This window comes from Haemaphysalis longicornis, unplaced genomic scaffold (genome assembly GCF_048455015.1).
Source record: "Haemaphysalis longicornis isolate Haplotype H1 unplaced genomic scaffold, Haemaphysalis longicornis Haplotype H1 scaffold_1, whole genome shotgun sequence".
In the NCBI taxonomy this organism is placed as follows: domain Eukaryota; kingdom Metazoa; phylum Arthropoda; class Arachnida; order Ixodida; family Ixodidae; genus Haemaphysalis; species Haemaphysalis longicornis.
Window position 1 is genome coordinate 289,965,550 of NW_027526203.1, and position 18,951 is coordinate 289,984,500.

The following is an 18,951-nucleotide window of genomic DNA, read 5'->3' on the forward strand; positions in this document are numbered from 1 at the left end:
TGTTGCTATTGCTATGTGTATGGTTTCCGGGGCTTTGTCAAGCTGCTAGGCAGCTTTTATTCGTGAAACCACACCAGTTTCTGGGAAATAAGACCCAATATGACGACGGCGATGATGATTATGATGATTAGTCTGTCCTTCACCTCGTAGTGGCGCATCACCATAGGCATTCAGCGCCACTATCATGATCATGAGCGAGAGCACCATCATCATCAGCGATTTGGGGATTGGGGCGTCAGCTTTGCCACGAGGCAGATCGGACGCGACTGCGCGCCTGGGTGATGGCTTGTCTTCGCCGCTCCCAGTTCAGGCCGGGTCTACGCATCAGCAATAAATATAGGAAGACGCACCCGCTCAACCGAGTCCACGGCTCTTTCCTACAACCTGATGCGACATTTCGTTCCCAGATACGACATTCCGTTTCCCTCTGAGTACAAGCCAGACACTTGATGATGGTGATGATGATGATAATTGATAGTGATATCCACTTTGTAGCGGGGTGATGACACGACACCTTACCAAAAAAACTAAAAAGAAACTAATATACCTATATTTTACACTCTTCGATCCGAAAAGGCGATCCGAATCAAATAGAAAATTATCGACCGATTTCAGTCCTTCCATTTCTCGACAAAGTGCTTGAAAAGTTAATCGAAAAAAGACTGTATAACTACTATAAAAAGTTTAATATACTAACTCCCAATTAATTCGGCTTTCGACCAAGCCTTTCAACAGATAAAGCTTTGCCATGTTTTGTCGATAGCATTAAATTATTCATTGACAAAAGAAATTACGCTGGCTCGGCATTCATTGACTTATTTAAAGCATTCGACAGCATTGATCACGATATCCTTTTCACTAAACTTCAGTTACACGGAATAGCTGGCTGCTGGACCGCCACTTCAACTGTTGAAAAGCTTCTTGTCTAATAGGCGGCAAATTGTTTGCGTCAATGGCACCTTTTCTTCCTCTGCTTATAACAGGAAAGGCGTCCCCCAAGGCTCTGTTTTAGGGCTGCTTTTATTCCTTACTTACGTAAATGACTTACCGCAGTGCCTCACACGCTCGAAATGCATTCTATACGCCCACGATACCACCATCTTTTCAGACAATCCTGATGCAGAGATATTAATTTCTGATTTGCAAAATGACTTATCTTTCCTTGAAAATTGGTGTGCTAATAACAGACTATCTACTAACTCGTCCAAATCGTCCCTAATGATATTTCACTCCCCGAATAAAAAATTACAAATAAATCCTTGCCTTCGTATAGGTCACAATACCATTCTACTGCGGAACCAAACGCCCTTTTTAGGTGTCATTGTCGGCACTTACCTAAGGTTCCAATGCAATGTCTCCTCCATTTGCAAAAAGATATCATTTCGCATTCGAGCGCTTCTTAGAGCTAGAGTGTACTTCAGTGCGAAAACTCTGTTGGATTTATATTATACATTTATTCATAGCCACTTGAATTACTGCATCACATCGTGGGGTCGTTCGTATAAAAATCACCTTTCATCATTAGAAAAACTTCAAAAACAAACAATGCGTATAATAACGTTTTCCCCAAAAATGTCACCATCTCTTCCTATCTTTTACGCGCCGCGGTGGCTCAGTGGCTAAGGCGTTGCGCTGCTGAGCACGAGGTCGCGGGTGCGATTCCCGGCCGCGGCGGCCGCTTTTCTTATGGAGGCGAAAAGCAAAAACGCCCGTGCGTACAAGATTTCGGCGCACGTTAAATATCCCCAGGTGGTCAAAATTAATTCGGAGCCCTCCACTGCGGCGCGCCTCATCGCCTGCGTTGCATCGGCGCGTTAAACCCTACAATCAATCAATCAAGCTTCCTATCTTTACTGAACTTAATATATTACCTTTGCCAAAGATGTATTTGCATAGTGTTGGAGTTCTGTTTTTTGAAGAGCTGCATAGCCTCTTGGATCTTGAGATTTCCCCTCGCCACATGTTAACCAACCCGAATTGCACTAGATTTTCCTCCCATCAGAACTTGTTATTGCCCAAGGTAAGAACTAATTATGGCAAATTTAGTCTACTTTTTTCTGCTGTTTCTTTTTGGAACCACGTACTACTGGAAATAAAGGAAGTTAGGTGACTTCAACCCTTCAAACGAAAATTGAAAATGTTCTTAGCTACTCACCAGTAACTCCTAGAAATATTTTACTTGTGTGACATCTTCACCTGCTTGTTCTGTTGTCCACTGATTCCAATTTTCCAGTTTTTTCCACAATGTGTTGTATTTTCTACAATATCCCATTCTTAAACGATGTTTTATAAGATTTGTATAACGTCTGCGATACTTACTGGTTGTATTGTGCTCACAACTTGTTGTCTCCAAAACATCTAGCATAGGAGGTCCCGCCTGCCGTTCGAAAACCTTGGGATCTCCTCCTGTGAATTCCCCCAATGTTAATACACTATTGTACTTTTCTGAATAAATTTGAATTTGAAAAATACTTGCGCTGCTCTTAGGGCAGGCACAAAAAAACTTATTACGCACAAAATACTTTTACAGGTGGTAGCTGTCCTAGGCAATATTCTCCTCTCTGCTTTTCGTCCACCAGCATTCTAATCTCCTTTTCGTCGCCTCGACAGCCTTGAAGTTAACTGCCTCTGTGCTACCCTTAAATCCTAGGGCTTCTGGAAGCCGAACATTTCCTTCTAGATTTGGATGGATATCCTCGCATTCTAACACTATGTACAGTCTATAGTTTTTATTTATTTTCCGCAGACCACGCATACCCCATCATTTTGTGTACACTTCCTCACAAAGCTCAGTATTCGCAAGCAGCCTGCTCTATCCTCAAAAAGCAAAGCCCTGCCTTTGGAATTATCGTAGAAATTTTCATTTGTGATGTCTAATTTCTCAGCCCTGTACATCTCTAACGACGTTTTAGCTTCCATTTTTTCCCTCCATTTATTCGTTTCCATCTGCCTTGTCTCTTTTTTGGTTACCTTGGCTGTTTTGGATTCCCCACTGTTCTTTCCGTATTTCATCGTTAGCCTTCTAGTCTTCCTTAGCCACTGCGTGTCCACGCTTTTCATGTATAGGTACCTAAAAACTTAAGCTGTCCACCTACGTTGATCAATTGCTCTCAGCCTCCTCTCAAAACATATTTTACTCTGCGCTTCTCGAACCTCAAACGACGCCCAGCCCATATCTCCCTGCACTGCTGCGTTAGTTGCTTTTCCATGCGCTCCGAAGGCCAAACTGCCTACCGTTCTCTGGCTCACTTCAAATCCTGCTAGAGCGCTTGATTTTAAGCAGAGTACTGCATTCGCAAGTGTGAGACCCGGAACCATTACTCACTTCCACATTCCTCTCAGTACTTCATTTTTGTTATGCCCCACAGAGCTCTATGCTTCATGATAGCTGCGTTTCGCTTTACTTTGCCCTTGAATTGCTCCTCGTGGGTTCTTAAGTAGTTATCCCCTTCATTTATACACCCTCCCAAATATTTATATTCCTTGATCCTGGGTAATTCGACATGCTGGATTGACACTGCGGCAGTGCCACTGTCATTGAAGACCATTATTCGCTATTTTTCTGCGCTAAAATGTAATCCGAGGTCAGTGGGTTCCTGACCGCTAATATTTATGAGCCGTTGCATAGCGAGCTGGTTATCAGCTAAAAGAACAATGTCGTCTGCGTATAGCATTCCCGGAATAGGCTGTTGTATTACTTCGCCCTGCAACATATGCATTCGCTTGAACCCTAATTGACTTTCTGCTAGTTCTAACCCTTCCATGTACAGCATAAACAGCATTGGCCTCAAGGGACATCCCTGTTTCAGTCCCCGATGGGTGATGACCTGCTGTGCGCATTTCAGCCCTTCCCATGTCAAGTGCACTCAATTATCTTTATAAATTGCTATAAGCAACTGCATTAACTCGTCATCTAATCCCTGGAGTTTCAGCATTTTCCACAGCAGTTCTCTATTTATGTTGTCATATGCTCCTTTAATGTCCAGGAACGTAATCCATAAGACTCTATTCTGTGATTTCGCAATTTCAATGCACTGTGTTATCACGAACAAATTATCATTTAATCGCCTGTGTTGTCTAAATCCATTCTGCAGTTCCCCAAGGATTTAATTTTGTTCCATTTACTCACATTTCATTTTACTTCCTGTGCACTCCCAGCTCCATCTACTGGTTTGATTAAAACACTCCGTCTGTTGTGTTGAACAACAAATAAAAAAACTCCGCTATTATTTTTTTAACTATAAAATATTCGCTGAGCGATTTCCACACATTCTTTCCTGAAAAGCTACACTTTTTAGAATTTTGCGAGATGTTCTTGTCGTCTTTAATATGTGAAAATTATTCTTATGTTGTCTGAGGTGACATTAATATTGATCTGTGTCGTAGTGATATCTATGCGAAAGAACTGAATGCTCTGTTGTGTATTATGATGCTGCAAATGTTATTCATGTGCCCACGCGATTAACTACGCACAGTGCTACTCTGCAAGACATATGGGCAACAAACATGCACCCACACGAATTTCGCAGTGGTGTGCTAGTGCGACTTGAGCCATCATTTACCAATATTTGTTTTTCTACAACCTTCTTCTGCTAAAAACGAACACGTAAATAACGAACGGGTATATTTTCGATGAATAATTAGCAGCGGGGATGAGCTCAATCCTATACGCCCGAATAAAAAACAAAGAACAAATTATATCATGAGTTTCTGAAAAATCACGATACTGTATTGTTTACAAAATATACAAAATACCGAAATGTGTTGACATTAGATCTTCAGAAAGCGAAGGAGCAACATTTCTGCAGTAGGTTTGAATGTATACAGGGAAACCCGAGAACTGTGTGAGACGAGGTCAACAGGCTAACCGGGAAAAAAAAAGTTATCACAAAATGACCACAATTACACTAGCTCGTAGGGGTGTATGTGGCGACGCCGTAGCTGATGCTATGATTTCGGATTTTGGGAACACAGGTTCATGTAACAGCTGGAACAGTAACGATGATGCTGAAAATACGGCATCTGCCACATGTGTTTCTGAGTCAATTTTTTTAAGGCGTACCGCTTCCATGAAGATAGAATCTTTGAGAAGGAAGCTGAAACTAAACGTTGCAGCAGGAATTGATGACATCGGGCCGTCCGAGATAAAGTCAATTCCACCGTTTATCTCCGAACTTCTGGCGTACATAATAAACCTTACCTTAAAGATTGGTGTGTTCCCAAAAAAAGTTAAAAGTTGCAAAAGTCACTCCTATATTTAAGGGAGGTGATCCAGAAAACCCATCAATTTACCATCCAATCTCCGTGCTACCAACGCTATCTGAAATTCTTGAGGGTGTTATTTTGGGCAGTCTTTTTTAATTGCTATAGTATGCCCATTGGCATAAAGCTTTAAAGGTACAAGTTGGCACCCGTTTCCCGGTGGAAGTCCAGAAGACAGAAGTGGTGGGGCCCCAACAGCCATCGCTGAAGATCGGGGGTTCTCCCACGACGCAGGCCTGTTCCGCGAAGGTGTCGGGATCTCGCTGCACTCAGGGAAGGGCACGTCCATAACAGGTGTTTTGTGTCGGCGTTTTCGGCAGGAGCCATACAGTAGGGGCAGTTGTTGGTAAATGGGGCATGGTATCGCGGTGGCCACGCCCGGGTTACCGCAGGAGAAAGGCCCACCCCAACTCTAAGTCTGCCCAGCAGTACCTCCTCCCAGCGAGCGAGCCCACTTGGAAGGTCTGTTCCACACGGTGGGATGAGAGCGCGTTTGGCGCGACGCAGATCTTCCTTTAGTTGAACAAATTGTTCATGTGGGCCAGTTGTCACAAAGGGTATAGTGGTCGTGGAACCGACGTAAAGTGACAGGAACTATCCGCCGCAATATGAGCGGTGAGAATATTACGCCGGATCCACAACAGTCGCAGAGGGCAGGGGTAGGTGTCCAGTAGTTTATGAAGGTCTCTTGAGACAGACGAGTTTGAGGCTACACGCCACAAGTCCCGTATGGCCGCCGTTGAATCCGTGTAAATGCGTGCAGTAAAACGTCCAGAGGCTTGATGAAGGGCCGGTATTAGCACCTGTAGTCCGTCGTGGATGGCTGTGAGCTCCACCAGCATAGAAGGCAATGTGCGGAGTGTTTCATAAACGCAGTTTGGTTCACTTCTGAATGAGAGGGACATTTGATCACCGCACTTAAAACGCCGCCTTGGGCCCCAGCGTCCACAAATGCTTCCACAACCTGGGGCTGGTTCCCCGCCGCCAGTAATGGGGCCGCAGGATGCGCGTCTGCGTTTCCGGTCGGCCGATGGTGGAGTCTAGTGAGCTCCGGTTGTTGGTCACTTGATGGTACAGCCAGGGTGGCCTAGTTACAGGGTGGGCTGGTAAGGCAGGTAGTGAACGGCCCATGTAGATCGCCAACGCCGCGACCTCAGCAAACGAATTAAGTTTGTGCTTACGGGCGGTTTCCTTCTTTGGTAGACACGGTATAATTTTTTTAGGTGGGGAGTACCTTAGGACCGCACAACGTCCGCCCGCGTCCATGTGGATAGCATTTACAATAGCAAAAAAATCCCACAGGCACCGGCAGGATTCGAGCTTGTGTCTGGTAGACGAGACAGAGTTAGTGTCAGTCGTCTTGCCCATTGGACTACGACCGTGAGTTAGCAGCCGAGCGTCAAACGGCTTGCTCCCTCGCCTGTAACGGTGCGGAGTACCTTAGGACCTCCCAATGTCCATCCGCGTCCATCCGTGCGCACACCACCATCAAGCGAAAATCAAGCGAAATTCGATTTGAGCCGTGAGTTGCAGTTTCATTTAGGGAATAATCAAGGTGCAACTCACGGCTCAAATCAAACGACGGTCGAGGCGCAAATCGGATGTCACTCGGGGCGCAACTTGGATGTCATTTCGAGTCCACGTACTCAGCACCCTCGCCATCATCCACGGAGGGGAGATGCTGCCATTTTTGTTTCGGTTGGTCCACAAGATGTGTAATGCAATATTATCGCATATAGCCATGATATTATCGCATACGGTGAATATTATCGCATACGGTCATGCATACGGTCAACAGCAGTAAACAAAGTGACCTGCACAGGCGAGTGTCGGCGAATCGAATACCGCGGCGTCTGTTCTGCGAGCATTTATCTCTTGGCGCGAGTGTTTCCCGCACCGTCGAATTTCCTCCAGAACACTGTAAATCAAAGAAGATTATTTTAGGCTGGTGACGTTTAGTTCGAAACACTCTCCCTATCAAAGCACATAACACGTGCGGCATAAAAAATAAGGAATAGAACACGTGCTTCACTTGGCCCACATATAACACAGCCAGGCCCAGCCTGCCGGAAAAAACAAAACATAGAAAACCTAATGCATGATTCGCGGCAATATCTGCTTTTGTCGGAAACCGTAGCAGCCGCCTTGTCAAGCCGCTTGTACCAGTAGCTTCTTGCGGTTGTGCCCTCCTTTTGTAAAAGAAAGGACAATAAACGATTTCATTTGATAATAGTAGATAGCCAATACGGCTTTCGAAAAGGGCGTTCAACTGAGCAGGCGTTGCTTCTTATCAAGGATACAATAATAGCTAAAATATAGAATCGAAAATGCACCCTTGGGCTGTTTCTGACATTAGAAAGCCCTTGACTCCATACAATATAACCTGCTGCTTAAAATGTTGTCTATTTATGGTGTACGTGGAATTTCCTTTGAACTTATTCAGTACTATTTGCATCATCGTTACCAAACTGCGAATGTTGATGGTGCAATGTACTCAAAATTAATGTTAAAACAGGGTATCCCCCAGGGCTCGATATTAGACCGTTCCTCTTCCTTGCATATATAAATCATATTGTTTCGATAACTTTCTCACCACAACTCATTAATGTATGCAGATTACACTAATATCTTTTTCACGTCCAATAAGCTTAGGTCACTTGAAAGCAACGTTAACGATTACATGCGACGCCTGTCAAATTGGCTGAATGATAACGGGTTACAATGTAATGCCAAAAAAACACGTGCGTCATATTTCGCCCTATAAATAAACCATTAATCTCTACTTTCACAGTTACTCAGCTTTTTGAAAGGGTTAGAGAGCAAAAGTTCCTTGGCGTGCGGTTTCAGGAGGAACTATCATGGAAAGGACACGTTGAACACGTGTAAATAGATTTGGCTCGAACAGTTGGCGCTCTGTACAAGTTAACGACCTTAATTCCACTTTGGATAAAATATACTTTTTTACCGGTCTTGGTTCTATTCCAAGCTTTGTTATGGATTATTAGTATGGGGAACAATGACGTCAGGCAATTATAATAAAATATCTGTGCTGCAAAAAAAAATACCTTGATGTTTTGAAAACTATCAAGGAAACTACCAGAGTCTGCCAACATCTCCTCTGTCTTTGAAACACGACCAATTAAAAGCCGACCAGCCTTACTATTTTAAACTGCTTCAGTACACACAACAAAATAAACTGTACATGCCGGGCGTAGAGCACGATTCTCTTTATTCAATAAGATAAATAACGATTGCCAGAAACCAGGACAAATTATGGGAAACACACAACTGCGTACCAAACACTCTTTATACTTAATCAGTTAGATGGTAACATAGATTTCACGCGTTCAGTAAGTACGTATAATCAGCCTATCAAAAATGCATTGAAGTCAGTAGGTCTTTATTATACCAATTGATACTGCCTATCATTTCTTGTTGACATTATCTGGCTTAGATTTTCCTTTATTTTTGTGAATGGCAGTACCGTGCATAAGAAACGGTGTACAGTGATGGACAAATGAAATGAGAACACAAAGATATGAACCAGAACACGCAAAACTGAAAATTACTGTTCGCAAAGGTGCAATAATGGAGTGCTGTTGGTATATTTGCAGGGAAGCCACAATTCCCGACTTTGTTTTTGTAACTAAACCCTGCGTCTTTTTTACTTGCATGGAATGACATCGCGCTATTTGTGCGTTCTCGTTCATATTTTTGTGTTCGCGTTTCATTTGTCCATGACTGTACATATTTGTATAGTTATGCGCCGTATCACGAGGAAATGCGTGTACTGTTGGCGTAACTCTTTGAACAGTTGTAAACATTTCTTTGCATTGGTTGCTTCAGCTGCTTTATATTATATTGTGAACTCGCTCGTATATATTGTGCATGTGGTTCTTTCTTGATGTTCTTTTACCTTAAAACTTGCTTTATATTTTTAGATGCGACGCATCTCTTTAACTCGCCTTGTCCCTCCAGCGTCTTCCGTCGTCCGTAGTCCGCATCCCTCCCCCATTCTCCTCGCCGCGCCAGCTGCGCGCTAACGCCGCTCTCACCGCAGCGCCATCTGCGTGTTAGCGCTCGCTCCCGTCGCCGTGCCAGCTGTGCGTCAGCGCGTGTTAGCACTCGGTTAAACATCTAACACATGCGCATGCGTTGCTCTCTCTCATTCCCCTCACCGTTAACGCGCGGTACATATAAACGCGGTAACTGCGCCGCTCCGCTCAGTCGTTCCGCCGCTCCGATGACATCCGATGACCACCGTTGATTTGAATGGAGACTATCAGGCCTGCTATCGCGATGGTCGGCGCAACCGTACGTAATATAATGGAAACAACAACAAATTGACACGCTAAATGGAAACAACATAACGGAAACGCAACGGAAACCCCACGATGCGTCGCATCTACCCATGGTTCCCCTCGCGGGAAGATGGTGTAAATTTTTATACATGTATTTACATTTTTTGTTAGTTTTTTGCAAACTTGCTTTGTACACGTACCCAAACTGTCTATCTCGTTTTTGTTTCTCTTTTGCGCAAAATGTACACACATGGCTGTTGAACGGCAAGAGGGGCAGAGTCCTCGTCAGGCGATTAATCCTTCAGTCTCTGTTCCTGTAACAGACTGTATTTCGAAGAAAAAATAAAATAAATCAGGAGCGCGGCATATCAACACGTTTAATTAACGGTCGGCATCGCACCGGAAGTCCCGGGCTTGTGCCCATCTCGGAACATAATGTCACGCACCTCGCCGCTTTCCCTCCACCTTCGCGAGGTGCACTCCCCCTCCAACCATGGTCTATACAGTGCACTAGAAATAAAAGAACATCGGAATACGAACTTTTTTCTATCGCTACAAGCAAATTCGAATAAAAACAACGAAACGTACATTTCCTTATTCCCAGCTGCTGCGTGAGTGCTTTCTCAATGATAGATTTGGTTTGGTAATTAAAAGTTAGTTACTGCAAAGTGGCTATCTACAAACTAATCTACAACGCCTGCCTTTTTAACATAGTGACGGCCACTTCCCGCTGTGCAGCAAAAAATCCCGAATAACGTGTTGCCAATTTCATCATGCCTAAAAATGTATCACACACACAAAAAATAAAATAGAAATAAACATAAACGTTCACACTCATCTTACCACTCTATATAAATTCGACTTTGTATAAAATGGAAAATGTGTGAGAATATGACGTAAATATGTTGAGTTTAGCCGACATTTGCGCGTATTCATACCAGCTATTTTTATATCAGTGCTCCGCGTTTAGGGAGATGCGGCTGTGCCTATTTAAATCTTTCTCGCTCGATGGTAGCCGCGTACAAAATAGGGAAGTCCATTAAGACAGCCGTTTTCCCTGCACAACGGACAGCCTCATCAGCGATACCATTACGAATTATTTGAGAGGCGCCCAAACCATAGCGGGTCTAAAAGTAGGCGCATGCTCTGCTTTGCCTTCCGACTGGCTCTCCAAGGGAACGGCCGGGAAAGGGTTTAGGAAGGAAAACAGGCAAACAAGAAAAAGCCGTTGGCGGCCATTCGGGCAGCTGCGAAGGCGCACAGAACAAGGGTGCGCGTTGGCGAATCGTTCGATTGTTGTCTTTCCTCGATCGTTTTCTATCGCGGGATCGAAGGAAGTACCGGCAAGAATTAGAACGCGTCTCGGACTGCGGCGGAGAAACGGCCAGTTCCGTCGTCCGCAGGATGTTTTTGTTTTCATTTCAGGATCTAGTGCCGCGTATATAAGGGGTTCACCACAGTTCTTTTCGTCATTCGGGGCCTGCTTTCGCTGAAGTTTCAAGCCGGACCATGAAGCTTTTGGTAAGCGTCGGTCGAGCAGCTGCCGGGAACCCAATGTGGCCACCGAGAGCCGGACAGTCGTGGCTTAGGATTGTGTCACTACCGAAAGCAGGATACAAGGGGAGATGGAGATAGAAAGAGAAGGGAAGGTAGGAAGGGAGGGAGGGAGGGAAAGAATGTTAGAGAGAAAGCTCCAAGGGACAGAGAGAGAAAGCTGACCGCTCTCTTTGTTACCTGAGCTTTGTATGCTGTTTTTTGTTTTGTTTTTTTTTTTTGCTTTCGTTCTGTGTTGTGCTCCTGATGTCTCATATCTAAATATTTGCAAGAAGGGAAAGGATACATAGAAGTGTGCTTCTAAAAGGCGTTAGCACGAGACGTACCACGGCATGTTCTCGCACCTTTTAGACGATATTTGTGTGAAAGAAGCTGAACTTTATTTCACGATCGTGGCCGCTTTGCGGATGGTAGACGGAGCTGTGACGGGCGGAGCCACATTTCCGGGGAGCGTCGTGGTAAGCGAACCTTGGTCGCATTTGATTTCGCTAGGCGCCCGTAGCTGCATTCCATGGCTAAAGTTAAACAGGGCGAGTGCAACCGGAGGCGATTTCGAAGAGGAAGGTTTAGAAATGTGTTCAAGTATGGGGGAAATCAATTTGCATTTCAACTTCTGTCCTAGCATTATTGACGAATTACCTTGACCTTCATTGATTTACAAAGATGAGATGTTGCTCGAAAAAAAAAAAAGTGGAAAGCCTTCTTGAAGATGCTCTCAACGGCCGAAATACGAACCGTGGCTGTATCCCAGATGTTAGCATGATGAGCTACAAAGCCGCGGGAATTTTGACAAATGACTGTACATACATATCAGCGAAGCTTATTTCCATGAACGTCTTATTTATTAACCTATTTGTACCGGGGTTTGCTAAGAGTGGGTTTAGTAGTCCTGGGTTCTTCAGGCTAAAATTAAACAGATCTTTCTTGAAAACGAAAGCAGATTGCAGCGCATAAAAACCAGCCTGTTCCCCCGTTAAATATTCAGGTAACCACTTACCAACGAATAATACGTATGGTTACAGAAATCGATATTCTACCACGAAACAGCGACACAATTAGTGACGTGTATGTATTTGTTTCAGCAACGATGATCCCTGTATACGGGTTGAGAGCGATGATTTCTTGCCGGCGTTTACTTGGTCTTGCTATGCTGTCATCGCTCACTTTGTCCCTTCATTGGTCATGACATTATGTGAAATCTATCGTTTTAAATGTGCGTGGGTCATCATTAATCACCACAACTAAAAATCGCGATGGATTCTTTTCCAGTTGGTCGCACTGCTTACCGGCGCCTTGGTCGGTGCCTGCTTTGCCGGATTGGTGGGGTACGGAGGCTATGGCGGCGGTTACGGTGGCGGCTACGGCGGCGGCTACGGCGGCGGCTACGGTGGCGGCTACCACAAATCCCTGCCGGGGCCTTCCTTCCTTGTGAAGTCATTGCATCATGTCCACAAAGTGAGCCACGGAGGGCCGATCCTCGCCAACTACGATCTCGGAGTCCGCTACCACGGAGGAGGCGGCTACGGCTATGGCCACGGCTGGAGATAGCCAGTGAAGGAAGGAAGCCTAGTGATGTAGAAGACACTGCCTACTGCTCTTCAGCAACCCACCCAGTTCAACATATCGCGATCAGTTCAGCACACTAAGTACGAGAATACTGGATTTCAGCACATGCGTGCGTATGGAGTTTCCACGGTAGCTTAGAGTACGAGGAAAACAGAGATGCATTAAACCATAAACCCCAGTGGCAGTTCCAACTATTACGGCCATGGTTTAGCAGCGTCAAGGACTAAAGGCCACCGTGTGCATCACCTGTGTCGCAGTCAGAGTCTTCTGCGGTGTATATTTTGTACAGCAGATATTTACTTATTAATAAACACAGCCAAGCTGAAGCTGTTTATGAATCCGTGCCTTGTTGGAGCCCCTGCTCGCAACCTTGGTATAGCATAAAATATAACAATGTTCTAACGTGCAATCGGCGGAAATATTTCGCACGTGCTTTAAAACACACGTAACATATAAGGAAGATTTTGTCCACTGGTATGTGCTGCTTGACGCACTTCATACCTACGTCTTGCATTAAAGGAACACTGAAGTGATTTCCAAACATTGCGGAATTACTAGCGCAAATTATAGTCCGGAGTCCATAGGCCACGTTTCGACCATTCTGAGCGTGTTTACGCGAATTTATTTAGTAGAAAAATCAATTCGAAAATGCTGCCCTCCTTTCTGCATCCTCGCCCATTTTCTGTGGCGTTTTCGTGTGACGTGAGGAGGAGATGACTTGGCTTGACTGAGCTACTGCACGGCTCGCCGACCTTCCGGCTGAGTCAGTCGGCCCAGCGTTTAGTCCGCCGGCAGCCGACGGGTCGTCGCAATTCGTTCGCTCAGTTGGAACGAAGCCACGACACGTTTGTGAATGGAAGAATGTGCGTTTCTGTAGTTCGTTAGTTTGTACACTGTATCAAGCTCCAAGTCAAGGTCGCTCCACACAAGCGCTGCAAAAGCGCACATGCGACGCTTCGCTGACTGGTACGCTAGTAGGAAAATATAAGGCCACTTGAAGGCGGGAGAAGAGTCAGCGAAGTCAATATAGGTAGTACTAAGGAAATAAAATCAACTGATACTTTTACCGTACAACATAAAACTAGGGAGTACGAAGCACTTTATTGCGCGGGGAGAATAAGCACAGCGGTCAGCAGCACGACCACACATCTGCGAACGCTTTTCCGTGTAAGAAAGGCAATTGGTAGATGTAAGATATTGTGCAAATTTGGGACGCTTACTGGGCGAGCGCTATACAACAAATATTCACCTAAGCTGCTTGAAATGCTGAAAATAAATAAAAGTGTAAAGTGGTTATACATTATATACCTTATATAATCCGTGTTAGCAGCGCTGGCTCGTGGCCGAGTGGTCTGGTGCGCTAGGTATCGTATTTTGCAAATCACAAGTTGGAATCCCCAAGGGTACATTTTTTTTTGTAAGTTGACTTTTCGTTTTCGGCCGATGTTTTCTATACTGAGGTCACTATTTTTGGGCCGTGACGTTCACTGCTCCACGAAATAGTTCACAGAACGCGCGCAGGCTGACACTGACGCGCTAGCGAGTTGGCGTGCTGTTGACATAAGCACCGACTGCTCGCGGGCAGTGGGCACAGGCCAGAATCAACAGACCCTTGGCTTGGTGCGAACCCGCTTTTTACGATACAGGCATGAGTGAGGCAAGCTCCAAATATGAGGGAAAAGCGCATGGCATTTGAGCGTCTGCGGTGACGCGGAGGGCGTTCATCCACTCCGTAGGCCTCGGCTAGTGATTGCTACGATTCCAAGCCGTCCTGGGAGGCTTATCTCAGGTGTTTGACCGCCGACAACATGGCAGAAGCGTGGTACGACGATTACTGAGATATCGAGAATCCGCATCCAACGATGCCGTCGGATGTCAAGCATGTTGTTTTACAGAACCGAAACCGAAACTTGTTTGAATGCTAACCTTGGACATCGTCCAATCAAGGTGCATCTCCTCCCGTCGTCACAGACTTTAGTTGGTGCGGCCGCCGCTGACCGCGCATGGTAGTTTTTCTTCTGTCGCGCTTTATAAAATAATTACCGACTTATCAACAGGATAAACGATGAAAACTGTGTTAATATGAGCCAGTCTACGCAGTGCAAGCAAAACCGGGAGCTTGACAAATTCACTTCAGTGTCCCTTTAAACAGTTTGAAATAGGCGCTTGGTAGATCATTACTAAAAGTAGACTGTTTGGCGGTTTTCAAGAGACCTTATAACGTTTACGGTTGCATACAACCATAAATGACCATTTCATATAAAATGTGACCTCTGGTTGGCCTTACAAAGTGTGTTTTGAGAGCATTATTATGTTGAGGTGACAAAAGTTGCGTGTTCATCGCATTTTCAAAGCTACGAGAAAGGGCAAACAGATGACAAGGTACGACAAAAAGGGAGGGGATAGTCGTAATGTTTAAAGAAACAAGTACAGAACGAAGACTCACAATAATGCAATTAACGGGCTCGGTTTATTTGGTGGTAATTAATTCTATTTCTGGGTCATTCCACGCCGAACGTCCCAGAGAGCTCGCTCGATCATCTTCGATTACGCTATAAAAATTTATGGTTGATCAATTCCCTAAACTAATCGTTCTCGTAGCCGACATTTGGCGAAAAAAATCTTTTCCGTCACTGACAACAATATGCAAATCGCGGTGGTGACAAAAACCTACGTTGCAAAAAAAAAAAAAATTGCGAAAATAAAATAATATACGGAGCACACTGAAATAATTCCAGGTGACAGAAAAAGAGTCGCGCTTCCTTGCTACAATGCACTGACAGTTGCTAGTATATTTTGAAATAGGCTTTGCGGTGAAGCAAAGCGGCGTTTTTGAGCGATTTTTACACATTTTTACAATTCACCTTTTTAGAGACAATTCAGATGGACATCTTTTTAGAGACAATGCAGCTGCATACTTTGTTTATATTGTTGATGGTAAGTGCGGGACAGAATAATGGGAGCCGGGAACCTGGTAGTTTCAGCGAGATGAAGACATAAAAATTGAAAAATTTGCGTAATTGCGGAGGTTCAGACGCTTATTGCGCTGTGTTGCGGTCCATGTAAAAATACAGCCTTAGGATCATTTTAAAGGATGTACAAAGGGCATTTATTTCAGAAAGTTAAACTGAGTAATTTTTGTTTTCAGCGAGAAAATGATTTTCTATTAACGCCCACCAGGGCCTTGGACGGCGGGCGTCAGTCCGCTTCACTGCAACGACGCTTCCTGCACGGCAGCGGACAGGTGCAGTAGCAGCGCACCTCCGAATGTCTTAGAGTTCTTCCAATTCGGGAAGTAGCGGGTTCGAATCCGCGTAACGCCGGGCACCCATCGGTTTCTTTCCTGGGTAGAGGCGTCCCTGGTCGAGTGCTGGACCCTTGAAAAGGGATTTCACGCCTGGAAAGCTGCCTTTACCCTTGAGAGGGACCCTTGACCCTTGTCCATCTGGCGGGGCCCCAGAACTTCATGCCACTTTGCCGCATTGGTGGGGGTGAAAGAGCCTGAGGGCACGACCTGCACAGGCGGTTGCGAGTTGAGCGTCCACCGTGGCTGTGGAAGTGACCATGTGCATTCGCGTGCCTTGGTGGCACCGGGCACCTACCGGTAAAATAGGTACAAAGCGACTCCCCGGCTTGGCGCTCGGCCCTTGTGTGGTACTACAACGCTTGGGAAGTTGACCCGGCTTGCACGGGAAATCGCCCATATGGAGTGGCACAGCTACAAAGGACAGGCGGAAAGGAAGGACCCTATACTCACAAAGTTAATCTGAAGTCACGAAAGCGGTCTTTTCACGGCCGCGTTCACCACCATCTATACTTGCCAGTAGCCACTTTTGAAATCGACGCCTGTAAAGTAGCAATGCCGTGGAAGGCAGCCAAGGAATCCGCCACGTCCTTAATCGATATAAGTCCTTTTCGGTCCCCTGATTAAGTTTGCATTAGTCTACCCAAAATCTCAAGATCTTTCTTTCTTAGAGATTGCGACGCCAGGGATATTCGAAGGTTGAATGATGTCATCAGCGAACATTTCTTGTACCCGCCGCTTTATTGCGTCGTGTCGTGGTCTGTCTGGAGAACCATTTATGGGAATCATTTGAGTTGCTTAGAACCACCCCATACAGCAACATATACGTAGCTACTGAGACACTACGGCTGTACACCAGGCGCCCCACAAGGCCACCTTCTCACCATCTTGCCCTGCTCCCTGGAAGGTGACCCCGCTCTTCATATGTTCCCATTGTCACTGCGCACAGGGCTGAAATGCATCCGTGCTCTATTGGCGGTGTGGTGCCGGGCACACCTAGAGGTAGGTCTTGGTGTTCCTCATTTTGTCCCTGAAGCCGACTTGCCACCTCTGGCACTGATACAGCTTGCCATGCTCTTACTGCACGAGCTAAACAATGACCGGAAACGTGTATACACAAATGGTCCGGTACCGCAATCGATACCGGCAGGTGCGGAGGTCAACAGATTTAACCACAATTCGATTCCGTGTGGCCCATGCCACAAGCTCGACGGCTACTGAATTTGCAGGCATTGTCAGACATCTTCAATAGGTTATTGATGGTGCTGCGCAAAATTAGTACTTTTTTTGTATTCTAACGGCTCCCTGAAACGTATACGAGGAGCATTGCGCTGCGGCCCTATCCACGAAGTGGTGACAGAAATTCGAGAAACATTTCACCAGGCTGTCGTATTCCACCAACTGTTGTATTTCCCGAACAGTTGTATTTCACCAGTCGTTGTATTTCAGTGGCTGCCAAGTCATCGTAGAATCATCGGTAACATTTTGGCTGATGCAGTTGCTCTTGCCGGCCACCACAGAGAATGCGCCATCTCGTTTCCGCTCTCAAGGACCGATGCTACTAAGGCACCTCGTTCTTTTTCCCATAAGACTACCACAAATCCATGGAATACACCTAACTTTGTGAATTCCCTCCTCTATAGGCTGTTCTCTCAACTCCAGCGCCGTTTCCTATATGGGAATTCATGATCCCAGTCAATTTTACTCCGGAGATTGAGGTTGACTTTCACGCAAACAAAGTCCTTTCTCATCAGGATGGCCAGCCGCACCCGCTGCGACGTGTGTGCGGCTTTAGAGACAATAGAGCATGTGCTTTGGCGTTGCCCCTATATTCAACAAAGAGTTCCGTGCTTGCCACCGAGCTGAGCCGATTGTACGATCGACTGTTCACGGCAAAGGCAATCTTCGGACATCAGTCTCTACCATGAACTTCACAAAAGCCCTTGTACGTTTCCTGAACAATACAGGTTTGCACGGACAACTATAGTGTCCGTGAAAAAGGCTAATAACCACGTGCGCGTTTCTTCCCTTATGTTCTGATTTTCGCTTGCTCTCTTTTTAAATGCGTAGTATTCTTGCCAAGTACCCCCCCTCCCCCAAAAGCCCTAACCGTGTAATGCCCTGCATTTGAACAAAAATGCATAATTGACAGAGTTACCTCATTTAATCGTTATAATCGCGAAAATAGAGGTACTCGGTCGAATGAAATTTAAAAAAGAACGACAATCGGAAAAGTAAAGATTTTATAAAAATTGATTGATTGATTGTAGGGTTTAACGCGCCGATGCAACGCAGGCGATGAGGCGCGCCGTAGTGGAGGGCTCCGGATTAATTTTGACCACTTGGGGATCTTTAACGTGCGCCAAAATCTCGTACACACAGGCGTTTTTGCTTTTTGCCTCCATCAGAAAAGCGGCCGCCACGGCCGGAAATCGAACCCGCGTCCTCGTGCTCAGCAGCACAATGTCTTAGCGACTGAGCCACCGTGGCGGGTAAGATTTTATAAAAATGAATTTACCTAATCGTAAACGTGGACCTTATATACAACGCCCAAAAAATTAAGCGAAAGTAAAAAAAAAAAACCCCGGAGTTTTGCAGATGGTTTACACACAAACACGCGCTCACCGCGACAGCACGCTTAACGTTGATAAGATTACATCAGTATCGATGGCGATGAGACAAGAATGGCCTATACCCGCTAAGTATGATTGTTAATGCCGACCTGGAAATTCCGCTCCGGCGTTGTCTTTGGGCTCCATGTAATCCGTAATCTTTATTGCAATAAAGATTACGGATTACACGCGTGTCATACTACTCACCTGCCTGATAGATACAACGAGTATTGATGCTACCGAAATGCAACATGATAACATGGCATCAACCTTTTTCGGATTACACTCAAAAGCCATACGTTTTTTCTTTACTTTCCACTTGAACGAACGAACGCCTGAACGAACATTACAT

The 18,951-nt window shown here is 45.4% G+C and overlaps 2 protein-coding genes across 4 annotated transcripts in view; one reads left to right on the top strand and one right to left on the bottom strand.

Moving 5' to 3' along the window:
- Positions 1 to 18,951, bottom strand: part of LOC144147865 (tachykinin-like peptides receptor 99D) — an 892,456-nt gene that overhangs the window by 141,070 nt on the left and 732,435 nt on the right. The gene's annotated exons all lie outside the window — the stretch shown is intronic.
- Positions 11,073 to 12,908, top strand: LOC144159172 (uncharacterized). The gene is made up of 2 exons (XM_077690503.1): positions 11,073 to 11,084; positions 12,387 to 12,908. The coding sequence occupies exons 1-2, from the start codon at positions 11,073 to 11,075 to the stop codon at positions 12,663 to 12,665; spliced, it is 291 nt and encodes a 96-aa protein (XP_077546629.1). The 3' UTR covers positions 12,666 to 12,908.